At 38.7% G+C, this 27,284-nt stretch overlaps 2 protein-coding genes across 5 annotated transcripts in view; both read left to right on the top strand.

Annotated features, from left to right (window-relative positions):
- Positions 1-11,414: 11,414 nt before the first annotated feature.
- gsx2 (GS homeobox 2) overlaps positions 11,415-27,284 on the top strand; it is a 63,396-nt gene continuing 47,526 nt past the window's right edge. The window contains exons 1-3 of one of the 3 annotated variants that reach the window (XM_062038396.1): positions 11,415-11,427; positions 12,082-12,188; positions 18,686-18,779. The gene's annotated coding sequence lies outside the window, so the exon portion shown is untranslated. Of the gene's footprint in view, positions 11,428-11,893; positions 11,918-12,081; positions 12,189-18,685; positions 18,780-27,284 lie in introns of those variants that run through there. The other 2 variants (XM_062038395.1, XM_062038397.1) reach the window with 2 other exon arrangements.
- Positions 11,894-27,284, top strand: part of pdgfra (platelet-derived growth factor receptor, alpha polypeptide) — a 140,313-nt gene continuing 124,922 nt past the window's right edge. The window contains exons 1-2 of one of the 2 annotated variants that reach the window (XM_062038392.1): positions 11,894-11,917; positions 12,082-12,188. In XM_062038392.1, coding sequence (XP_061894376.1) covers positions 12,150-12,188 — 39 coding nt within the window. In that variant the 5' untranslated portion in view covers positions 11,894-11,917; positions 12,082-12,149. Of the gene's footprint in view, positions 11,918-12,078; positions 12,189-27,284 lie in introns of those variants that run through there. The other variant, XM_062038393.1, reaches the window with a different exon arrangement.

The raw sequence follows: 27,284 nt of genomic DNA, 5'->3' as shown, positions 1-27,284 counted from the left end.
TTTTAGTGAAGGTTTAATAAAATAAAATAAAATAAAAAATATTATTAATTTATTTTAGCAGAACATAATGTATATTGTATGTAAATGTATTTTGTCTAATCAGTCTGACCTAAGCCTAAGGTTTATTTATTGTATTAATAATTTTGTCTTTGTGATTAACACATGCTTTTATATCATTTTACAAGGTAGGGAACTGTAAGTAGGTTAGATATTTTATTTTATTTAACATGATCAAAATCAAGAGTAAGCGTACTAATTTCAGTGTTGATATTGGAGTGGGTCCCGGGTCCCTCTATAGCAGGGATGTCCAAAGTGCGGCCCGGGGGCCATTTGCGGCCCGCAGCTAATTGTTTACCGGCCCGCCACACATTCTGCAAAATTTGCAAAATTGATAATATTGCAAAAATTAAAAAAAACATTTTAAAAAAGTGGAATGAGGTGAAATCTAACAAGAAAAAGTTGCAATGTTGACACAAAGCTGCCATGCAAGCTGTTTTTTTTTTGCCATTGCTAAAAAAAAAAAAAAAAGACAAAAAATCTGTTATAATGAATTATTACTTAAAAAATATCACTTTAAAATGTTTTATGTGAAAAAAATATTGCATATATTGTGTGGTTGCCATAAAAAAACATCAAAGTTTTATTTGACAAAAGAGCATAATACAAACAAAACAATAGTTCAAACGTAAAATCGACAGATATATCTGAAGTTGATCTCGTAATTTAAGTGTTAAAAGTAAAAAAAAACTAATAAAAATGTAAAAAATGTATCACTTTATGAGTGGGGGACCTTTTGGATCCCAAATATATTTAGTAAGATTTTTTTTAACATTTCACTGTGATTACTCAAAAATATTAAAGAATTAAAATCAATGGTGTCCTGCATTATTGATCTTTTAAGGCTCTAATTACTAAATACTGCATATTTCAGTTTTACTATAAAAAACAAAGTTGTCTTTGACAGAAAAGGCATAAAACCTTTTTTTTTTTTTTTTACTTTATATCAACCTGAAGTTGATATAGAGATTTACTGTAAGCGTTAAATAAAAAATAATAATAATTTGACTTATTTTTTACATTTTAATGACTGAGATCCTTTATGCTCCCCGAGAGCCCTAAAGGTTAAAAAAAAAATCCATATATTTTGTTTAGGTTTGAAAATGAAAAATATCAAAACGGCCCCCGCATGCTTAAATTTTTCCGTGTGCGGCCCTCAGTGGAAAAAGTTTGGACACCCCTGCTCTATAGTGTAGGTCCTGAGGTCAAACAGGTTAAGAACCCCTGCTATATACAATTACCCTGCAGATGAAAATTAGCCTTTGGCAACAACCTGACACATTAAAATTGTATATGTTCATTAATGTGCATTAATGTACTATAACAAATGGCGAGTTGTAATGTACATCTATAAACAAGCTTATTGGTGTGTTTAGTGGGACAGACGGAAGTTAAGTTGGAGAAAATGTGTTAGTTTATAAATCAATTAATGTTTCTGTGCGGCCCGGTAGCAATTGTGTCACGGACCGATACCGGTCCCTGGACCGGTGAAGGGGATCACTTTTGTATGAGACAGTCCTAGACAAACACATCTCATTAGCATTAAAGCCACAGACACAAAAAACAGTGCGTTCTCAGTTTGGCTTACTTAAAACACATTTCAACAGTATAAATTCTAAGCATCAATTGGGTCTGAGTATTAGCAAGGACTTCACCATAAGATGCGATACAGCATTGCACAATTGTGATACAGCCATATTTGGCGACATATTGCTACAGTCCACAATGTTCACTGCTAAATTTAAATTGCAGCTTAAAATACAAGAATACAAGTTGTACGTACAGTACAGGCCAAAAGTTTGGACACAACTTCTCATTTCAATGCGTTTTCCAGGGAGCCACTCGAGAGCAGCGTGTTGCTGACCCCCGTTCTAGGATACGATATCCTTAAAGGCCTACTGAAATGATTTTTTTTTATCTAAACGGGGATAGCAGATCCATTCTATGTGTCATACTTGATCATTTCGCGATACTGCCATATTTTTGCTGAAAGGATTTAGTATAGAACAACGACGATAAAGTTCGCAACTTTTGGTCTCTGATAAAAAAAAACATTGCTCCTACCGTAAGTAGCGTGACGACACCGGAGGAAGGACTGCTCACATTTGCTCATTACGACCCGTGCTCACTTGTGTTCCAGCAATCGACGGTACGACGAAGGACTTCACCCGATCACCGATGCAGTTGGCGGCCCGGAGACGGAGGAAGTCAAGGTGGGGTCGTTCGGGTAGCGCGTCTGCTATCCTCAAAGTCCTCCTGGTTGTGTTGCTGTAGTCCGCCGTTAATACACCGATCGCACCTACAGCTTTCTTCTTTGCAGTCTCCATTGTTCATTAAACAAATTGCAAAAGATTCACCAACACAGATGTCCAGAATACTGTGGAATTTTGGGATGAAAACAGAGCTTTTTTGTATTGGATTCAATGGGTCCGAATACTTCCGTATCAACCGTTGACGTCACGCGCATACGTCATCATATCTAGACGTTTTCAACCGGAAGTGTGGCGGGAAATTTAAAATTGCACTTTATAAGTTAACCCGGCCGTATTGGCATGTGTTGCAATGTTAAGATTTCATCATTGATATATAAACTATCAGACTGCGTGGTCGGTAGTAGTGGGTTTCAGTAAGCCTAAATATCATTACTGTGTTGACTTAGCTAAACGATCTCTGACAGTTACATATACAGATGGTGATGGTTAACACAGTCTTCATGTTAGTTGAAATTGTTAAATGCTAATAACAAAGCCTCTTCATCGTGACGCTAACGCACACGGGTGGCAAAAACATCAGCGCTCATGTCGTCGTGCGTTTGATCCTTTTAGAGCGAGAACTCTGGCAGAGAAACAAGAAGAAAAAAAACAGCAAATCTGAGCTAATATGCGTCTTTGTCCTCTGCGGGAAGGGAAAGCCTTTCTTCTGGCCGAGGACAAATCACAAAACTGTGGCAGCATTCTGCGGGGACACCGGGAGGCAATGGACGAGAGAAAGCAACCAATCAGACATTGATCTGAAGCAAACTAATCCCCCATTGGTGCCAACGTGACCTTAAAGAATCGGCTTAGAGCAGCTCGGTTAAACTGGACATGGTTTCCCATTTGAGCGTCCTCGGCCAGGCCCACCCACAGACGTTAGCGCAGGAGAATTAAGACGCATACATTCATAACACTTTTCATCACAACAGGAGGGGACGGCAGGGGCGACACACACAGCGAGGACAAGGGAAAGCCAAGAGATGAGACGTTGGCGTGTAAACAACGTCGTCTGAAGAAGTATAGATCATCACTTCTGGTCACAATAAACATTTTTTTTCTTTTCTATTGGGGTTTATTTAAAACAGCCTGGCTGGGTTTCATGCGATGGGACGTCCACGTCCTTTTTGGCGTTCACACGCCCACGTCTTCAAAAAGCTTTTACAGACATCTGACCTTTATATTTATGCAGCGATGGCGTGTTTGTGCCAAGATAAAGTTGAAGAGAGACGTCTTCTACTTCAGTCCAACACAACTGTCCCTTCCCGGGGTTCATTGTCCTTTAGTCCAACATATACAGTCGCGATCCAAAGTTTACATACACTTGCAAAGAACATAATGTCATGGCTGTCTTGAGTTTCCAATAATTTCTACAACTCTTATTTTTTTGTGATAGAGTGATTGGAGCACATACTTGTTGGTCACAAAAAACATTCATGAAGTTTGGTTCTTTTATGAATTTATTATGGGTCTACTGCAAATGTGACCAAATCTGCTGGGTCACACTTGTCCCTTGGCAAGTTTCACTGCAATAAGGCGCTTTTGGTAGCCATCCACAAGCTTCTGGCAAGCTTCTGGTTGAATTTTTGACCACTCCTCTTGACAAAATTGGTGCAGTTCAGCTAAGTTTGTTGGTTTTCTGACATGGACTTGTTTCTTCAGCATTGTCCACACATTTAAGTCAGGACTTTGGCAAGGCCATTCTAAAACGTTAATTCTAGCCTGATTTAACCATACTCAAATTTGTGGTATCATCCAAAACTAATGTAATGTATCCAAACAACAGAAGGATAAGTGATTATTACATTTTAACAGAAGTGTAGATAGAACATATTCAAACACAAAATAACCAGACATTAACAGTAAATTAACAAGTAGATTAATAATTAATTTTTAAAGCTTGTCCTTCATAATTTTGACAAAATAATAGAATGGAAAATGCAAACGTCAGGTGAAATTAGGAGCCTTTGTTTGCTTACTACTAAAAGACAAGTTGTGTAGTATGCTCAGTATTTTATGTATGGCCCAAATTGATCTTTGATTGAAATAAGATACATATGTTAGATGTACCGCAAGATTTTATTGTTGAAATAAAGCTAATAATGCCATTCTTTGTGGTCCCTATATTTAGAAATGTATCGAAAAGTATAACAAATATTGGTATCAGGGCAACCTTAGGACCAACATATCTTATGTCTCTCCCTACTGTCCAAACACCTCTGTCGCGTTCTACGATTGAAAATGTCTCTAAATAGTTCCTACATTCTGTCTCTTCCTATTGTCTTATCAACCAACATGTTAACGTCTCTCCTAATGGTCCCTAAGTACTGTCTCTTCCTACTGTCCGACACCCTAAATAACTACATAAAAGTCCCTCCATGTTGTCGCTCCATAGTGTCCAAAACATTTTTGGGGGGATACTGATACATTTGTCTCGCTACGGTTCAAAACAGCTGTTAAACTTATGAACCAACATGTCTTATGTCTCTCTGAATGGTCCCTCGCTTCTGTTTCTTCCTACTATCCATCTCACCAGCTAAATGTCAGTTCCTATAGTCCTTCCAGTCTGTCTCTCCATGCTGTCCAATACCTTAGTGTCGACAGCCTTCCGTCTCCGGCGTACTGATACATTTGTCTTGCTATGGTTCAATAAAACTTTTCATTTTATGAACCAATGTCTTAGGTTACACTCAACTGTCCCAAATGTCAGACATTAGATTATGTCTCTTACCTACTTTCCATAATCCTAGATGTCTGTCCTTATGGTCCTTCCATTCCTACTGATCAATACCTTAGTGTCCATAGCCTTCTCTCTCTGGGTTACCAATACATTTGTCTTACTACGGCTCAGAACATCTGTTTAATTTATGGACCAACATACCTTACAATGCTCATTGTGGTCCTTTTGTTCTGTCTCCCTCTACAGTGTCCAAATGTCCCTGTCTATATCTGTGGTTCAGCATGTATCCCCCTATGGTTACTACATTGTGTCTCTTCCAAGTGTCTAACAACTGAAATATCTCCCACTATGGTCCCTCCATGTTGTATCTTTCTACTGTCCAACACATCTGTTCTACATATGAACCCATGTCCCAATGTCTTAGGTTGACAGTTTGTCTTCCAGAGCACTTTAAATGCAGCTAATGGATCTCTGGGAAGCGAGAATGACAGAAAGAGACACGCAGAGAGCACTGCATGTTGTTGTTGTTTTACATCGAGAAGAAAAACAAATTGTGTTCTGTAACGTGCTGTCTCATAAGCTTTGCTCGGCTGCAACGCATATTTTCCCTGCTTCTGATTAGCGACTGGATCTGTTGTAATCATGTCTGTGGGCGGCCTGTCATGTCTGCACATGTGCGGTTTACGTCATAGCGCTACGGAAAAAACATTACAGAGGAATAATCAGTCTTAGGGTCAAACTGTGACCATAATAAAACCTTCATTGACCGTACAGGCAATTTTGGGTTGTGTCTGTCCAACATCTACAGACACAACAATGCATATCATGAGACTTTGGTGGTGTGCCGTAGTAAAGACGTTGTCTTTCTCGGCCACTTGCAGGGATCAACGGCTAAACCAACAGGCCAAGTAAGAGTGCTGGCTGGCAGCCAGCCAGGACTGACAGAGAACGTCCTGTTATGAACCACCCTGTCGTCCTCCTCCACAGAAAGTCCACTGACTGACATACGCTCATCACGATTAGATCGAGAGAAACTTTTGTTTACAATTTTACTACACTGAACAAAAATATAAATACAACACTTCGTTTTTTTGTCCCATTTTTCATAAGTTGAACTCAAAGATCTAAAACTTTGACCATATACACAATAGACCTATTCCTCTCATATATTGTTCACAAAACTGTCTAAATCTGTGTTAGTGAGTATTTCTTCTTTGCCAAAATAACCCATCCCACCTTACAGGTGTGGCATATCAAGATGCTGATTAAACCACATGATTATTGCACAGGTGTGCCTTAGGTTGCCCACAATAAAAGGCCACTCTGAAATGTGCAGTTTTATCACATGGCACAATGACATGGATGTCGCAAGTTTTAAGGGAGCGTGTAGTTGGGGTTATGGCATTTAAAAAAAAAAATTTTTTGTCATAAAGAAATACAATCATGTGTGCTTACGGACTGTATCCCTGCAGACTGTATTGATCCATATTGATATATAATGTATATATTGTGTTTTTTATGTTGATTTAATAAAATCATTTAAATAAAAAAAAAATTAAAAAACATTATTTTTATTTTTTTTTATTTCTTGTGCGGCCCGGTACCAATCGGCTTGTACAACAGTGTAAATCAGGCCTGGGCAATTATTTTGACTCGGGGGCCAAATTTAGAGAAAAAAATGTGTCTGGGGGCCGTTATATCAGATTTTTAAGAACTCTAATACAAAACTTCATAAAAATCTCTGATTGAATGCTGAAAACGTTATGACAGACCGCCTTGAAAAACCGAACGGAATTAAAAACATTTTTACTGAATGAGACGCCCGAATGCAGCGGAGATAGGCTCCAGCACCCCCCGCGACCCCAAAAGGGACAAGCGGTAGAAAATGGATGGATGGAGACACCCAGAATGTACATGAAATAAAGAATGTGGGATTTACAATATTAACTTTGAATGATAAAACACTGAATATTGACAACATATGAACGTCACACCTCCTTTCGATCGACATATAATCAAGCCAAACGCAACAAAAATGCAACAAACAGCGAAATATGTAAAAAAAACAAAACACCTACAATCTGATATATAACTAAGCTTTAGAACTTTGTTGTAAAAATCTCCTTCTGCAACTGTCCCTGACACCCGCATTTCAGGCTGGCCGCTCTGGAAACACTGTGGAAACGCCCCCCACCCACACTGCTTGGTGCCTCGTCTGAGCTGCTGTGACTTAGATTACCATAGTAACTATTTAGATTACCATAGTAACTAGTATATCATGCAAAAGTGCAGATTCCAACCATTGAAATACTTTGTATAGTTCAAGACTTACGCTAATTTGAAAACATCACTGCACATCATAATGGCAGCTACAGTTTCCACCTTAAAGATCTAAAAAAAATATTTGGGAATGCCCGGAGGGCCAGATTGCAAAGCTTAACGGGCTGCATGTGGCCCCCGGGCCTTAATTTGACTCTCCTCAAAATAACTCAACAATTCATCTTAACTGCTGGCAACAAGGGTGAATACACCTCTTTAGTTCCAGGCCTAACCATGGTAAATTAATTTTCACAAAGTAGAAATTACTATTTAAAAATTTAATATTTTCATAGCCACAGCAGACAAAAAAATATTTTTTTGTAACAATTTGCGAGCCCTCTAGACATGAAATAACACCCTAGGGTTGAGCGATATGGCTGAAAACTGTTTCACGATACAAATGTTTATATCGTTAGATATCAATAATATAATTTTTTTTAAAAGACCAGAAAAAAATACAATAAACGTAAACATGTTTATTTAAAATGTAACCTTCCTAAAAAGGCAGATATGTCAAAATTACCATGGAAAACAATCCATGTGAACAACATTCTAAAATCACATTGAACACTGAACAATAACCTCTTAAAATTTAAGTCCATCAATAAGCAATACATAATAAAAGCCTATTAAAGTGTAACCAAATTGTCCAAAGTGTGAAAATGTCAACACAGAAGAACTATTCTCTACAGGCTTAGTGCGAGGAAGTCACGGCTGTGTCAAAAGTTTGGACACACCTTCTCCTCATTCAATGCATTTTCATGACAATTTACATTGTAGATTGTCACTGAAGGCATCACAACTATGAATGAACACATGTGGAGTTATGTACTTAACAAAAAAAGGTGAAATAACTGAAAACATGTTTTATATTGTAGTTTCTTCAAAATAGCCACCCTTTGCTCTGATTACGGCTTTGCGAAATCTTGGCATTCTCTCGATGAGCTTCAAGCACACCTGTGAAGTGAAAACCATTTCAGGTGACTACCTCTTGAAGCTCATCGAGAGAATGCCGAGAGTATGCAAAGCGGTAATCAGAGAAAAGGGTGGCTATTTTGAAGAAACTACAATATAAAACATGTTTTCAGTTATTTCACCTTTTTTTGTGAAGTACATAACTCCACATGTATTCATTCATAGTTTTGATGCCTTCAGTGACAATCTACATATATGTATATATATATATATATGTATATATATATATATATATATACATATATATATATATATATACATATATATATATACACATATATATATACATATATATATACATATATATATATATATACATATATATATATATATATATACATATATATATACATATATACATATATACATATATATATATATATATATATATATGTATATATATATATATATATATATATATATATATATATATACACACATATATATATATATATACATATATATACATATACATATATATATATACATATATACATATATATACATATACATATACATATATATATATATATATATATATATATATACATATATATACATATACATATATTTACATATATATATATATATATATATATATATATATATATATATATATATATATATATATATATATATATATATATATATATATATATATACATACATACAACCCTGTTAAGTATTTCTTACATAATCCTTATTTTTCACCTTAAAGAGGTTATTATTAAGTGTTTATTTGTATTTTAGAATGTTGTTTACAGTGACTGATTGTTTTCCATGCTTGTAGAGATGTTTAATATCCTTCCTGCCTTGATAGTGGAGGAGGTTATAATCAGAGGAAGGTTGAATTTGAAATAAAATTTTTAACATTTATCAAATTTTTCTTCTGGCCCATATTTTCCATACGTAAAAAAAAAAATCAATAATTACCTATATCGACTTTTATATCGTGATACAGTTTTCAGCCATATCGCCCAGCCCTAATAAGAAGTGTAGCAAAACAGCTAAAGTAGTAAAAATATATCTCATATTGAGACGTTTATGTAACTTAATTTATCAAAATTCCCTACAATTGAAGGCCCACATCCCTCCTGAGATGATTGTATTGTCTTAAGTACCAATTGCTTCCAGCCACCGAGGCGTCTGCAAACTAGTAAGAGGGTAGTGCACGTTTTTGATGTTAAAGTAGCGAGTGCACGTTAGAGCGGTGTCTATCTGCTAACACAAGTCTCAAGTGACCTGCCTCCACTACAAGAGGACGGCAAGTGTTCGCTGCCGCCGCCGCATACAGAATGGACGCTCCGCCTCTTCACTTTAGAGACTAATGAGAAGGCTTCAGCAGCTGGAAGTGTTTGTCTCCTTGTCGCACACACCGCCACGGGAGGTCACGGGGGTCGGTGGGTGGGGTTCAAACCCTGACCCTGATGCAGACTAGCTTTAATTGACATGCAGCTCGCCGTCACCTGTGACATGGGTCCAAAGATAATGACGCACAACGCTACTCTACTCTTTTAATGAGCAAACAGACACAACGGCCGCCTTGTGCGCCGATTCTCTAAGGGACAAAAGAATTGGGACGCCTGGCCATGACACCCACAGGAAGTGTCCGCCCATCTTTTTGGCAGCTATAACAACTTCCTGGCAGGACTTTCTGCAAAATTCACCCCGATGAAAATTTGTCACGTCAGGTCACCCAGGCTGGGCTAGCTGTCTCGTCATCAAGATCAACACAAATGTGCTTATTACACACCAAACATTTATTTAAAGCAGTGTTTTTCAACCTTTTTTGAGCCAAGGCACATTTTTTGCGTTGAAAAAATCCTGAGGCACACCACCAGCAGAAATCATTAAAAAAACGAAACTCAGTTGACAGTAAAAAGTCGTTGTCGCAATTGTTGGATATGACTTTAAACCATAACCAAGCATGCATCAATATAGCTCTTGTCTCAAAGTAGGTGTACTGTCACCACCTGTCACATCACGCCGTGACTTATTTTGAGTTTTTTGCTGTTTTCCTGTGTGTAGTGTTTTAGTTCTTGTCTTGTGCTCCTATTTTGGTGGCTTTTTCTCTTTTTTTGGTATTTTCCTGTAGCAGTTTCATGTCTTCCTTTGAGCGATATTTCCCACATCTACTTCAATCAAGAATATTTAAGTTATTTTTATCCTTCTTTGTGGGGACATTGTTGATTGTCATGTCATGTGCGGATGTACATTGTGGATGCCGTCTTTGCTCCACAGTAAGTCTTTGCTGTTGTCCAGCATTCTGTTTTTGTTTACTTTGCAGCCAGTTCAGTTTTAGTTTCGTTCTGCAGAGCCTTCCCTAAGCTTCAATGCCTTTTCTTAGGGGCACTCACCTTTTGTTTATTTTTGGTTTAAGCATTAGACACCTTTTTACCTGCACGCTGCCTCCCGCTGTTTCCGACATCTACAAAGCAATTAGCTACCCGCTGCCACCTACTGATATGGAAGAGCTCTAGACAGTACAGACACTCAACAACAACACATCATTTGCAGACTATAATTACTGGTTTGCAAAAAATATTTTTAACCCAAATAGGTGAAATGAGATAATCTCCCACGGCACACCAGACTGTATCTCACGGCACACTTGTGTGCCGCGGCACAGTGGTTGAAAAACACTGCTTTAAAGCATGGGTGTCAAACTCATTTTAGCTCAGGGGCCACATGGAGGAAAATCTATTCCCAAGTGGGCCAGACTTGTAAAATCATGGCATGATAACTTAAAAATAAAGAACATTTTCTTTGTTTTACTTTGGCAAAAAATAGAAAAGCACATTCTGAAAGAACCTTTGTTTGCTTACTTACTAATAAAAGACAAGTTGTCTTGTATGTTCACTATTTTATTTAAGGACAAACTTGCAATAAGAAACATATGTTTAATGCACCCTAAGATTTTTTGTTAAAATAAAGCCAATAATGCAATTTTTTGTGGTCCCCTTTATTTACAAAAGTACCGAAAAGTATCAAAGTAATTTTGGTACCGGTACCAAAATATTGTTATCGGGACAACACTAGTAGGTACTATCAGTTTAGAAAAGTTGGTTTTGCATAGTTGGGTCCATTTAAAGCCTAGTGACACCTTTTTCTCACTTTAATCGACGGTCTTTGAACGCACCACAGGTATGTGTAATGAATTGCAAAAGTGAAACTTGACCATAACTTTCTCCTATGCTGAAATAGGTTTATTTAATATATGTTTACCTTTCTTGTCGCATCATCCTTGTTCCAAAATGCTGGTACTGTGTGTGAAGGCCTAAAAGTTGTGTTTTGCTGAAGTTATGAGGTCTGTGTTGAGTAAAGCTTTTTAAGTTAGGTTTGCTGATATCCGGGTGGAACGAACCATTTAGCAATATTGATAGAGGGGGTGTAGGTAATTTGATGTTGTTAATTTGATTGAAGCAACCTTATCATTGAACTTTCACAACTATATATATTTTATAATACTATTTATAACGACGTTCTTTCTAACTAACGTAAGATATGACAGAGAAAAAAAATCTTCAAACTTTACAAAAGTCCAGGCGACCCCCGAGTAGAACATCCCCACTTAACCCTCCACTTAGACTGCCCTGCATATAGACGTGGAGCACCGACCAAAGCTAGCAGCAGGGTGAGCTAATGTTAGCATGAGTGTTTTTGGGGGTCATTTCTAGACTAATCAATGACAAATCTGCTTAAATGTATTAAAAATATCACCTGATAGTATCTGGCTTTGTAGCAATGGTAAGGTATCATTAGCAAGCAAAACATTAACGTTTGTCTCCTTACCATTAGCAACATGCTGGGAGCTGGCCAACAGGGAAGAGCCACCTGCTTACTTCCATTCGGATTCGGAGCTGGGAATGACGTCACAGCCGAGTTACGAGCGTTCCAGTTATGAGGTCGGTTATTTTTTTCTCTAATTCTGCAGCCATACACCTTACAGCAGGGGTGTCCAAAGTGCGGCCCGGGGGCCATTTGCAGCCCAGAGCTAATTGTTTAATTGCCCGCCATACATTCTGCAAAAATTGAAAAAATTGATAGTATTGCAAAAATAAAAAAAAACATTTAAAAAAAGTGGAATGAGGTGAAATCTAACGAGAACAAGTTGCAATGTTGACACAAAGCTGCCATGCAGGCAGTTTTTTTTTCTTTTGTCTTTCTTTATTTTTATTTTTTTTGCCATTGTTCAATAAAAAAAAAAAGCCAAAAAATGTGTTATAATTAATTATTGACCTATTCATGGCTCCAATTACTTCAAAAATGTCACTTTAAAATGTTTTATGTGGAAAAAATATTGCATATATTGTGTGGTTGCCATATAACAACATCAAAGTTTTCTTTAGCATAAAACAAACAAAATAATAGTTCAAACGTAAAATCGACAGATATATCTGAAGTTGATCTCGTAAATTAAGTGTTAAAAGTAAAAAAAAAACTAATAAAAATCTATCACTTTAAGAGTGGGGGACCTTTTGGATTCCAAATATATTTAGTGGGATTTTATTTAACTTTTCACTGTGATTACTCAAAAATATTAAAGGATTAAAATCAATGGTGTTTTTTTTTTTAACTTTATATCAACCTGAAGTTGATAGAGAATTACTGTAAGCTTTAAATATAAAATAATAATAATAAGTTGACTTATTTGTAACATTTTAATGACAGACCCTTTATGGTCCCCGGGAGCCCTAAAGGTAAAAAAAAAAAATCCATATATTTTGTTATGGTTTGAAAATGAAAAATATCAAAATGGCCCCCGCATGCTTTAATTTTTCTGTGTGCGGCTCTCAGTGGAAAAAGTTTGGACACCCCTGCCTTACAGTCATACACCTTAGTATTTGAAACATGCTAGCTGTATGCATGTTTACGTTAGCATGTTAGCATGCTAACATTAAAGTGCTCGATTTTTTTTAGCAAATTTTGCAACTGTTTACCTTGCAGTCAAATAACTTGGTATGTGACACTTGTTAACTGCTAGCATGCTTATGTTAGCATGCTACCCGTAAAGTGCTAACTTTTTTAGCTACTTGTACTTGAACTTTTTTTTTTTTTCCCTGTAATCCCCCAGTGAGTTCAAACCCCGGCCGAGTCATACAAAAGACTATAAAAATCAATCAATCAATCAATGTTTATTTATATAGCCCTAAATCACAAGTGTTTCGAAGGGCTGCACAAGCCACAACGGCATCCTCAGTACAGAGCCCACATAAGGGCAAGGAAAAACTCACCCCAGTGGGACGTCGATGTGAATGACTATGAGAAACCTTGGAGAGGACCGCATATGTGGGTATATGTTTTTTCACGGGACACATTTCCGGCCTTGTTGTTGCACTAGTGAGCCACGGAGGAGGAGATGCTTGATTTAAGTAAAGTCTGAATGTCATTAAAACAGTTCGCTCCATCTTTTGACACTTCTTCGACTCCCGTCCTTGCACGCTACAACAAAGATGACGGGGAGAAGACGCTGTCGAAGGTGAGCCACGTAAATAAGACCGCCCACAAAACGGCGCATCCAGAAGCGACTGTCAGAAAGCAGCTTGAAAATGGTCTGTAAAACATAATCTAGGTAACATTTTGACCAAAGAACCACCATTACATGTTATGTAGACCACAAGGAAGTGTTTTACATTTAGAAAAACATCCTAATGTGACCCCTTTAATGCGCCCTATAATCCGGTGCGCCCTATGGTCAATAATATATGGTAAACCACGTGAAAATAGGGTAATTTACACTAAAGTAACATTACAGTATTTAAACATTCAATAATACATTGTATGCTGATTTAGTGCGACACAAACTAGTCAGAAGTGCTAGTAGTAGATAATACAGAAGCTTCTATTATTGTTTACATTCAGAGCAGCCATCTTTGAAGCCAACTCTGGACAACCTCGTCTTGCCGAGTAGGAAATCCGACCTCGGGGCGTTCTAGTTGAAATTTCCGACTCGGAACTCGGAAATTCCTACTTCCAAGTAGAATTGGAACGCACCACTGTGTTGAGAATGATGCTCTGGTTTGGTTTGTATGGCACATGGACTCAGACCTGGTCCTAACAGACCATCAGTCCAGCATCTCTAAGAAGAAGGTTCCCTCAGCTCAGAATACCACTTCACTTCTCACTTGAGTGCCTCTCTTGTGCCCCCGCCCCAAACTCCCAATCAGCACTGCATGAAATTCCTCCACTGGCCAAGCAGCCCCCGCCCCTCCCCTTGTGGGCCCCAGCCCCGACACTGGGCGCACACCGAGGGGCATTCAAAACGAATTAACACCAAATCAATGGGGGAACGGTGGAGGGACGGGGGAAAAAAGGCAAAAAGAAAAACACGTAGAAAGGGGAAAAATCTCCTTAGCAACATAATCTAGGCGGTCTGGACAGAGGAGTGGTGAAAGGAAGAGAAAGGGTGGCGCTGTTTGGGGAGGCAGGAGGAATCCAACACACAAAGGCCGAGGCAACAAAATGGAAAATTAACACATAAGAAACTGTTCCCTTTTTACCCCCTAAAGGAGCACAATTGGGGACATTAAACCCGAGGAAGGCCTCTCTCGTCATGCTCCGCCCCCGCCTGTGCCCCAAACCACAGGCAGGGCTTTAAATTTTTTAAATGGTACTTTTTTCAATATAAACACACATAGTCTTGTTAAACTATAAAACAAGTAGCCTAACGTTCACTCATCCTAGAAAGGAAAAAACTAAAAATATGTGAAAAGTCACCACAAATCAAGGTTGTTTTGCTTTTTTTGGGGGGTGTAATGATGCCTAGGTAAGGGTAATGAGTTGTGCTATAAGCTACAACATGAGTAAAAAGAAGCAGAGCTTATTTGATCCTGTTTTCCCCATTAACTGCTACCCATGATGGCGAAGAAGAATAGTGTTCTAATAACCACAGAACCAGAAATTACATTTATTATGATGTCGTTGCATAGCATAGTAGGACAAACATGTTTTATAGTTGTTACATCTCAACCTTTTTTTTGCACTTTTATGATGAGTATGAATACTGAAATGTTACTTAAAACTAGGAATGTTCTAGTGTCTGCAAACAAAATGGATTATATCATCTCTGATACAAGCAGTCCTGCCGCCAGTTAACATCTAAATGCCCCCCAATAAGCACACAAAGATGGTCTTTTCTTGTATTTCAGTGAAGCTATTTACAAAAGGTAGGCAATGGGGTACAAGGAGATAACAGCTACACAACAGCTAAGCACACAATAGCACACAAGCTAGACATACTGTACGTAAAAAGTGTCCTGAATTGAACACTATTATAATCTAAAACAGCATATTTGTCAATACAAACAAGCATTAAATAATTATAGCGGCATATTACTCACACATACAAAGTCTCCAAGGCAGAAGCGTATTAGAAAGTATCCCCATCATTAATTTTTCCAAGTCTTGCCATTAACTTAATGAATCGTTGTGACCACTAGGTCAAAAAAACATACCACTCCACTTTAACGTAAAGACAGCATGAGTCCAATTGGTTAATAATAAAGAGGTTAGTGGGTTTTTTTTAAACCTACCGTAATTTTATTTGATCAAGCCTTCAGTACAAAATAATTATAATATGTATGACTCCTGCTGATAACGTCTCGGATCAATATTGGTATTGGTTGATAGTCATGGCTCCAATATCAGTATCGGAAGTGAAAAAGTGAAAAGTCTAGACAATGCTACTTAAAATATTGCATATCTATAAAGGTTTAAAGGTGGCAACAGCTTGATTCTGAAATTAATTATTTCTATTACATCCAATAGGAGAAATTGTTTTGAAATATGAAGTGAAATCAAAAGCGCATTGGAACAGATTGTGGTCTCAATAGAACTAAAACAATTCACCCAAATCCAGATTGTTACCTTTTGATGTATTTTGGAAAATAAGGTCAAAAAAATCTACAACCTGAACCAAAATAGCCAAAAAATGTTGACAATAACTATACAACAAAAATAGACATTTCTTCTAATGCTGTCAAATGATCATTTTTTAAATTAGATTAATCACAATTTTGAATTGTGATTAATCATGAATAATCACAGGTTATTACTTGCTTGCATAATTTGAATTAACTTACAAAAGGCTGACATTTTTGGGCAGAAATGCAATTTTTGGTCAGAACGTCTTACAGGGACATTTTTTAAAAGGTTTTATTCGAATGCACTGCATTTATTTGCTCAAAACTTGGTAACATTTTGTATCTAAAGTCCAGCCTGAGTGTATTTTGGAGTGACATTTGCCATCAAGCACAACAGTAGTCGTCTCCCATTATCTTTGCACTGGCCGAATAAGGTCAAGGAGCATGTACGGTCAAAATAAATTGTGCGAATATTCTGTGTATATACATGATTAATGCAATAATTTTTTGTGATTAATAACATGACTTTACTTGTTATTTTTGACATCCCTAATTTCTACTTTAATCGTCCCTCGCCACACCACGCTCCAAATATTGCAATAAAAAAAAAATTTTTTTTAAAGCATATCCTACATTTTTAGTCCTAAATTAAACATTTTAAGTATAAAAGGGCTAAATAATCTAGAAATATCAATACTGCTGTAATATTGGCTATTTGATGAGACCAAACCATTCTGAGCATGCTGTTCAGTATTGTGGCCACTGATTGGCTCAGCCTCAGGCAGCTTCTATATTAGATCAAAAGAGTGTAACGGTTACTCAAGGGTGTTATTTCATGTCTAGAGGGGCTCTCAAAATGTTGAAAAAACGTATTTAGAATGTAGTAAACAGGTTTTCTATGCTTTAGCTAAGAAGATATTGATTTATAATTAATGATTTCGACTTCACGGGAATTCCTTTCTTACGGTCATGTCCGGAACAAGATAACAGCTATAAACAAGGGACTACTGTATTCACAAGTTACTAAGAAAAAACAATGCTAAAATGTTAAGTTTAATAACTTTTTTTGATCAAATAGATCAATTAATTAAATTTTGAGGGCCGCAAAAATTAATCCTTTGAAAGTTTCCTGATTGTGTTTGACTTTTAAGGGTCCACTCACTGTATTTGCATTTGACTTAAAGTGTTTGCGGACCTTATCTTCAAGTCCACAATCACTTGTTGTGTATTTTGGGGTGAAATTTGCCATCAATCACAACAGTCGTCGACTCCCATTATCTTTGCTTTGGCATATGCATTGACCTGATCACTGACCGAATAAGGTCAAGCAGCACGTACGGTCAAAATAAATTGCGCAAATATTCTGCGTATATACTGTACATGATTAATGCGATAATTTTTTTAAATTCATAACATGAATTGACTTGTTATTTTTGACATCCCTAATTTCTACTATAATCTACAAATTGTTGTCCTAAATAAAGCATTTTTAAGCATAAAAGGTCTAAATAATCTAAAAATATCAATGCTGCAGTAATATTAGCTATTTGATAAGACCAAACCAATCAGAGCGTGCTGTTCAGTATCGTGGCCACTGATTGGCTCAGCCTCTGGCAGCTTCTATATTACATCAAAAGAGTGTAACGGTTACTCAAGGGTGCTATTTCATGTCTAGAGGGGCTTTCAAAATGTTGAAAAACGTATTTAGAATGTAGTAAACAGGTTTTTTTTATGCTTTAGCTAATAAGATATTGATTTATAATTAATTATCACGATCACGTCCGGAATCAACTAACAGCTATAAACAAAGGACAACTGTATTCAGAAGTTACTTGCACTTCAATAAGAAAAAACTATGCAAAAAATGTAAGTTTAGTAACTTTTTTTTAATAAAAATGGTTCAATTAATTACATTTTTAGGATGGCAAAAATTAAGCCTTTGAAAGTCTCCTGATTGTGTTTGACTTTTGAGGGCCCACTCACTGTATTTGCTTTTGACTTAGCCTGCCCTTAAAGTGTTTGCAGACCTTATCTTCAAGTCCACAATCACTTGTCGGGGATTTACGGCGGCGTCTCGTCTAGCCTTTGGACAAACACTCGAGTCTGACTTAAAGACCTCTGAGTCGCAGGCGGGACGACGCGAGCGCTCCTGATGGACAGCGCTGGTTCCTAATGAGACCTGGGACGATACAGGAGAGCGAGGGTTCTGCGGGGCGTTACGATATTGTTTCCATATCGGAGAGCAATTAGCGCGGGGGCGAGCCCCGTGGCCACCAGCCGCCCACTACACGACCTCTGACCCCCACTAGATGATCAGCCTATTGAGAGGAGGGTCGGCTTTAATTAGAAGGCCATTAAGAGCTAACCTCCACACGCGGAGCCAGGATGCTGCTTAAATTCACTAAGATTATGCAAGAACATGTAGAGAAGTTGAAATATGTCAGTCTTTTTTTGTGTTATATATTTTTTTTTAAACTCAAAATCAAGTCTTGTAATGTAAAATGGTGACCTAAAGGTTGTTGTTTTTTTCCCCATCGCAGGTCATGCATCCAGGGAAGAAATATAGTCTGAGAGAGGATAAAAAAATATGAAAGGCGGCTCGGCAGCAGAGAGGAGAGAAAAGCTTCTAAAGAGGTGAAACAAAGTCAAACGGCGAGTAAAAAGGTGGAGGAAAATAGATGACAAGAGCGATTCTTTTTATTCAGCCGGCTGATTTCACACTGGCACAAAGACGCTTTGGGGACGTTTCATCCTTTTCACATTTCTTGCGCGTTTATTCAGCGTTATTCGCCGGGCCTTCCAGCGGACACCGCCGCGCCCGGGAGAGGAGTCAGCTCCATTCAGCGCTGTTATAAATCGCCCCAGCGGGCGCAGACCGTGGCCAATCGGCCAATTACGCCCCCCCCGGCACACCGGGGCCGACGAAGAAGGCCCAACACAATGGGATCACAAGGCAGATAAACGACCCTTTAATGGAGCGGCCCCGCAAACAGGCCCAAACCGCGCGCCCCACTTACGTATTCCATCACGCCGCTGCCCTCGCGTTTCCTCTGGCGGCAGGCACAGCTGGGGAGAAGCTAGCCGGAGGAAAAATGACTCTGCCGCGCAAAGCCCACCACCCGCCCGCCGCGGCCCCTTTGGAGACTTTTGGCCCAACAAAAGCATCTGTTGCCATACTGTGCCGCTCGGCCCCCCCATCCCAGCCCCACACACACACATATAGGAAGGGGACAGGGCCGTATGCAGCTGAGGCTGCTCACCTTGCGCCGCAAACTATTGTTATCGGAGCTTCTCCATCCATCTTTGTGTCGCATGCATGAAATACATAGAAGGGAGAGAGATAGAAATAGCAAGAGAAGAGTGCAGCTGCAGGATGAATAGGAGAGGGAATGAAGGGATGAGTTGGGCAGGGGGCAGCTGCAGGGTGGTCCCCCTCCACCCCATCTCATGCACCTCAACAGGCCTGTTCGGATTCTCCCAGGACTCAAAAACGCAATCATTTCAACATGTTTTGGATTGTATCGAAGCGGCTATAAGATGAAACACACTTCTCCCCCAGTTTCTGGTAGCGCTCCATTCCAAAACAATACGGGCTCCAAAAACCAAAGCAGAAAGAAAAAAATGTAAATCCAATTAATCAGTCTCATACGCCTAAAAATGTAACACAAAACACATATTATAGAGACTATTTGTAGTCGTACATGCAGAGAGCACTGCTACCAATTTTCCATACTTTTCATGTGGTAATAAATGTTAATTTATTAATGGTAAATGGGTTATACTTGTATAGCGCTTTTCTACCTTCAAGGTACTCAAAGCGCTTTGACACTATTTCCACATTCACCCATTCACAAACACATTCACACACTGACCACTAACCACGACCCATTAGGAGCAAGGGTGAAGTGTCTTGCTCAAGGACACAACGGACATGACGAGGTTGTTATAAGGTGGGGATCGAACCAGGAACCCTCAGGTTGCTGACACGGCCAGTCTGCCAACCGCGTAATACAATTTCTACTTTTTAATTCACCATTTAATAGTGAGCTGATTATGATAACTGCGCTATCTAGTTGTTATAGTTACTTTTCTTACACTTCTGAGTCTCATTTGCATGTATGCATTCATTTGTCCTGGTTGTGTTGCCGTACTCCGGAAGAAGTCTTTGCAATTAAGTTGAATATACCAGCCTTGAGTTTTGTTGCGCCGTACAAAGTGTTTGTACTGTAAGTATAGTACTTATTACACATCAGATGTTTGGTTATAACTTGCATCTTAGTTGTTTGCATGTGTTTCAATCTGCATGTTAAATCGTTAATGCTAATCAGTAGCATGCGTATGACATAGCCAATGTAAATTAGCATCGAGCTAGCGCATTTTGAAAAGCGAAGCCTTACTTTTAAACGCTTTCTATCAGTTATGTTTGCCTTGTTGACATGGAAAATTGCTACATTACCTAAAGGCAGTCGGGCTACAAATACGCATGTTTGCACAACCAGCTCAGTGGCCTTGTGGTTAGAGTGTCCGCCCTGAGTCTGGGAGGTTGTGAGTTCAAACCCCGGCTGAGTCATACCAAAGACTACAAAAAATGGGACCCATTACCTCCTTGCTTGGCACTCTGCATCAAGGGTTGGAATTGAGGGTTAAATCACCAAATGATTCCCAAGCGTGGCGCAGGCTGCTGCTCACTGCTCCCCTCACCTCCCAGGGGGTGAACATAGGGATGGGTTAAATGCAAAGGACACATTTCACCACACCTAGTGTGTGTGTGTGATAATTGTTGGGACTTTAACTTCAACTTAAGTACTTAAGGTTGTGCCAAGTCTGCAACCCCTCGTGACGTCACGTGTAACAAAGGTATCGAAATACTTTTATATATAATATAAAAATATTTTTTCTGTAGACAGGTTGGCACGACTTAATATTCACTTTTGTCCCACTGGCACAGAATAGAAGAGAAATTAAATGAGCGTACATTCTTGACAGACATGCAATATAGGTCAAAGGTCAGAAATTCTACTACATACCCTCCTTCCAGGGTCTTAAGACCCTGGACCAAAACAATTTCTGATGTAGACCACTAAGTTAAATCTCTACCACAGATAGAGGCAAAAACCTCAATGTTTTTATATGAGGCAAAAATTCCGTCTATGACCCTCCTTCAGAGCGATCGCTGTTACCAGCCTGCAGTAAAACCATCTCACAGAACACAATTAGTGGCCTACCCTTTGATTTAGTAAAGGAATAACAAATACTTTGATCATGAACATCATTGAACATAAATAGATGAATGTATATAGACTTATGACTGTAAGACATTTGCAAAAATATTTTTCCCGGCATTTGCAATGAATGTAGTTACCAATATTGTTAATTATCAATTGATTTTGAACACACAACATGTTCGATTAGAGCTCGTATAGATGGCTCGGTGGTGCCTCAGGCTGGTGGCCTGCCGACACCTCGTGGGGCTTTTGGCTGCCTTGGTGAAGAAAGAGATCCACTCAAACAGTCTGTCTCTGTCTCTTCTTGGGGTGTGGTTCAGTCCATTGGGCAGACTGTGCAATGGCATGTGCGCGCTGGCCGCTTTGGGGAAAACTCAGGTAGAGTTGGAGCTGTGGGGGCTTTGGGGAAGGCTGGGGCAGAGTATGGGGCGTGGGGCTTTGGTCCAGGCCCTCGGCTTGCTTCAGGGCCTCCTTCCACAGCTGCTGGAATCCCGACGGACACATATTGGCTGGCAACCTTAGTCGTTCTCGTCATCGCTGGCAGGGGTGTAGTCTCTCCTCTCGGTTCCTTCCAGTTAGGTATCGGGTGTTGGTCCTGGATCGGCTTTGACCGTGCCCCTCTTAGCGAGTGCAAGGGAATCTGGAGTGGCTGCTTTCATCCTCAAATCTGCACAGAGGAACTGGCACACAAATTCTACATTTTGCAAACTTACCATTTTGGTCTCATGGTCTTTCCACCTTCCTAGGAAGCTGCTGGTCCTGAGAAGTGCTGATCTTGTGACTGAAGAAGATTAACCTGTTTTCTTAAAATAGGTGCCGTTGTTTGACATAATCTTTTTGGGGAAACCATGTCGGGATATTAGATCATTCACAAAACATTTAATTACTGAATTGGCACCCTCCTTTGAGGTTGGGGTTGCTTTCGCCAACCACTGCAATTGTCAATCTAAATCATTACGTTCCTTTATCCTTGATCATATCGATTAAATAAAACCTCAACACGCTCAAACTTGACCCAATCCAAACTCACGTCCCCCCTCTGTCCCTCTCACAGGGACAGTGTTATTCGTAGTAATAGTAATAGTAATAGTAGTAGTAGTATTAGTAGTTTCAGAAACATCCAAGAAAAAGAAAAGGCAGCTGATAGTCAAGTGCAGCAAGAACAGAGGCAGAGGACAGGTCGTGTTTGAGGTCATCGTTCGCTTTTGCAACAGTACTTTGATATTTTACAACACCTAGTGAATTATTGTGGCCTCAATAATTCACTAAATAGTTGTATTTAATTTAGTCTATCTATGATGGGACAATGCACAGAAACATTAAGTTCAGAAACAGATATGTTCTGTACCAGATTATATCTAAATAGCTACTTTCCATCTACCTAAATTAAAGGGATCCAAAAATCAAGCAATAACATTATGACACTAATTAATCATAATTTATATACATTCATAATAATCAATAATTAATCAAAAATAATCATACTGTAGCATGTAATCAATTTTAAGAAAAGTCACCAAATTCCCCTTCATGGACACATACTTAACATACAATACAACCACACCTTATTTACATCATCACACAAAGACAATACATGCTCTTGTTCACATCTGTCATCATTCATAACAACAACCAAGCTTTTAACAGCCATACCTCACAATTACCAACAAAAATGCTCTCATAGATAAATATAATACTCATTAAATTGATGTGTCAACATAATGCCCATCTTAGTGACCGTGTGAGCAGCCTTGATTGCTCCAAAGCCACCTTTTAACTTCAAATTTTCTATTGCTTTTGTTATAATGGGGAGAAGGCTAATTGGTCTGTACATGTTCTGGTCTTCTTTATTTCCTGCTTTATGGATTTAATCATAGTAGCAGTTTCTCGACGTGGTAGGGAAAGTGTTTTCCGTTATTGATTTATTTATCAATCGTTGTTATACGAGCAATAATACAATCCTTATATGTTTTTAGGAAGATAGTGTCCAACCCATATATATATATATATCTCTAGATCGTGAGTCTGATAATGCAGTGAAGATTTTGTTTAACTTTGTTTCATTTGTTAATTCTAAAATTAGTCCATCCTGAATAAATGACAATTATTTGCACTGATTTTGAGGGACTTTTTATTCAGGGTTTGTACAGACTGGATAAAATGTTCATTAAAATTATTACTTATGTCCAGACTGTCTGCGACAGTAGCGCCGTTGATATTTAATGTTATAGTGTTGTTTCTTGTTTGCTCTCTTTCCGTAAGTTTGTATCTGGTTTTCCATAACTCTCTATTGTTCCCTTTTGCAGCTTTGATTAATTCTAAGTGAAAGTCAGCCTTAGACTTCCGCATAAACATTGTAACTTTGTTCCTCAAAACTTTTAAAATCATACGATCTGTATTTAGACCTGTTATAATTGCTCTTATGAGAGCTGAGTCCTCATGTCTTTATTAGAATCCAATGGTATTTTTATTTTAGCACTCTTCTTTCTGGTTTTGTATTCGTGTATTTACAGATGTTCTCTTTGATTTTTGTCATCCAATTGTAATTCTAGTAGGGCTGCTTATCATTTGTATCATATAGAAGCCGTTTATAATATCCTTAAGTTTCTTTCTACGTGTTTTATTTAACCAGTCCAGATTAACGTCCCCCATGACGTTACTTCTTTCATACTATGCTGTTTGAGGATGTCTGAAAATGAATCAAGAAAAATGTCTTTAGCTGTGGTCGGTCGGTATACTACAATTACCTTGAAATACATTTCTGAGGAAAATGTGATTTTAATTTCAACATACTCAAATTGATCTACTTTTAATGTTTTCCCTTTCATAAATCATAATTCCTCCCCCCTTTGTCACTCGATCTGTCTTTTCTGTAATCTTGTCCCCTGGGACATTAATTAGAACGAAAGGTGTTGTGGGTTTTAACCATGTGTCTGATAGACAAGGTAATCCGGATTAGAGTCTGACAGTAACTGCTGTATTTGTTCAGTATGTTTCCTGTGGTAGAAAGTTTAATAATGCGGACACGTTTGATACTGAATGCTTTCTACAGACTTCTGTCTCTCTGCGACTTTGTGTATGTAATAAGCAACTACAATTATTTGATATGCTTAAATTTTGTTTTAGCTCAGCTGTTGTGTAGCTGCTAGCTCTTTGTAGCCTACAGCAGGAATGTCCAAATTGCAACCAATAGCTATGTTTTTAACAGACAACCGAAATAATTGAAAATGTGGTATTAGCGTATCGGTTCAATAAGCGGCAGCTACGCCCTGTTTTATCATTTGACCTAAATTTTTGGTTTCGTAGGCAGGACAGGGGGAACAATGTGGGTCATTAGTTGTCCATCTTATACCATTCTAATTGTTGTAAGGATAGTTCACGTGAGCGGCCATACCTTGAGTCCCACCCTATATAAGAGTCAAAAGGCTCCTATTATGAGTCGTCTAATTGGTGATCATACACAATTGGGTCAAGTTTAAGGAGGGTATTCTGGACTTCCCTGCTTAGGCTGCTGCCCCCGCGATCCAACCTCCGAGAGCGGAATAAGATAATTAAATGGATAGATCATTCACTCATATGTTTTCTGTACATAAACTTTGTCTACTTTCTCACACGCACACACATTTTAGACAATTTCCCAACTTTTACAGATAGCGGGGCTGTGAGAAAAAGCGTGAAGGGAGGTTGCGAGAGGGGGGGGGGGGGGGAATTAAACCAGATAAGAAACCAGGTGCTACACAAAAGATATTAAATTACGCATATATCTAAATGTACCAACATAAACTGACTCACTCAATACACACACATTTCAGCATTCATCATTATACACACACATTGTTAAATTACCATACCACCCCATTGTCCGGACAAATATAAACAACTAATGCACGCGTGCTTTTGTGGAATCGGCCGTCTCATATCACAAAAACCAGGTTCCATCATTGCTCATAAAACGGCGATTAACCCGTTTCATTGGAGCAACACCTGCGTTATCCTTCCTGACCAACACGGATAATCGGCCTAAGGCGCTGTAGAATTACCAGGAATCACCCACCAATCCTACAGTACATCGTGTCTGGTCAGTCCATATAGTTTCACCAAGGCTCTGCCATACGGAGCCCTTAAAGGCCTACTGAAATGATTTTTTTTTATTTAAACGGGGATAGCAGATCTATTCTATGTGTCATACTTGATCATTTCGCGATATTGCCATATTTTTGCTGAAAGGATTTAGTATAGAACAACGAAGATAAAGATTGCAACTTTTGGTATCTGATAAAAAAAAGGCTTGCACCTACCGGAAGTAGCGTGACGTAGTCAGTTGAACATATACGCAAAGTTCCCTATTGTTTACAATGATGGCCGCATGAAGTGAGAGAGATTCGGACCGAGAAAGCGACAATTTCCCCATTAATTTGAGCGAGGATGAAAGATTTGTGGATGAGTAAAGTGCAAGTGAAGGACTAGTGGGGAGTTGAAGCTATTCAGATAGGGAAGATGCTGTGAGAGCCGGGGGTGACCTGATATTCAGCTGGGAATGACTACAACAGTAAATAAACACAAGACATATATATACTCTATTAGCCACAACACAACCAGGCTTATATTTAATATGCCACAAATTAATCCTGCATAATAACACCTGCGTGTTTGTTATGCTAGCTCCTAGCTCCTCTGCTAGCTCCTAGCTCCATAGAACACGCCAATACAATTCAAACACCTGATCAACACACACAATCACTCAGCCCAAAAGACCGTTTACCTAACCCAAGGTTCATAAAGCTTATATATTTTTAAAAAGTTAGTACGTGACGCGCACATACGGTCAAGTTATCGAATGTTTAGCAGCCAAGGCTGCATACTCACGGTACCTGATATTCAGCTGGGAATGACTACAACAGTAAATAAACACAAGACATATATATACTCTATTAGCCACAACACAACCAGGCTTATATTTAATATGCCACAAATTAATCCTGCATAATAACACCTGCGTGTTTGTTATGCTAGCTCCTAGCTCCTCTGCTAGCTCCTAGCTCCATAGAACACGCCAATACAATTCAAACACCTGATCAACACACACAATCACTCAGCCCAAAAGACCGTTCACCTAACCCAAGGTTCATAAAGCTTATATATTTTTAAAAAGTTACGTACGTGACGCGCACGTACGGTACGGTACGTGTTATGCTAGCTCCTAGCTCCTCTTTTAGTCCTAGCTCCATAGAACACGCCAATACAATTCAAACACATGATCAACACACACAATCACTCAGCCCAAAAGACCGTTCACCTAACCCAAGGTTCATAAAGCTTATATATTTTAAAAAAGTTACGTACATACGCAAAAAAAAGCCAAAGCTGCATACTCACAGTAGCACGTCTGCGTCTTTGTCATCCAAATCAAAGTAATCCTGGTAAGAGTCTGTGTTGTCCCAGTTCTCTACAGGCGTCTGTGTATCCAAGTCAAAAGTCCTCCTGGTTAGAGTCTCTGTTATCCGAGTTCTTCCATCTTGACTGCATCTTTCGGGAATGTAAACAAAGAAGCGCCGGCTGTGTACTGTTGTGGCTGACTACGTTCGAAAAATACGTCCATTTCGCACCGACAACTTTCTTCTTTGCTTGCTCGGCTTCCTTCTCCATAATGCAATGAACATGATTGAAACAGATTCACGAACACAGATGTCCAGAATACTGTGGAATTATGAAATGAAAACAGAGCTTTTTCGTATTGGCTTCAATGTGGAAGGCATACCCGTGTTCGCCGGTCTACGTCACACGCATACGTCATCCTCAGAGGCGTTTCGAACCGGAAGTTTAGCGGCAAATTTAAAATGTCACTTTATAAGTTAACCCGGCCGTATTGGCATGTGTTATAATGTTAAGATTTCATCATTGATATATAAACTAT

The sequence above is a fragment of the Entelurus aequoreus genome, linkage group LG27, assembly GCF_033978785.1.
Source record: "Entelurus aequoreus isolate RoL-2023_Sb linkage group LG27, RoL_Eaeq_v1.1, whole genome shotgun sequence".
Taxonomy (NCBI): Eukaryota; Metazoa; Chordata; class Actinopteri; order Syngnathiformes; family Syngnathidae; genus Entelurus; species Entelurus aequoreus.
This window is presented reverse-complemented; position numbering and strand designations above follow the sequence as displayed.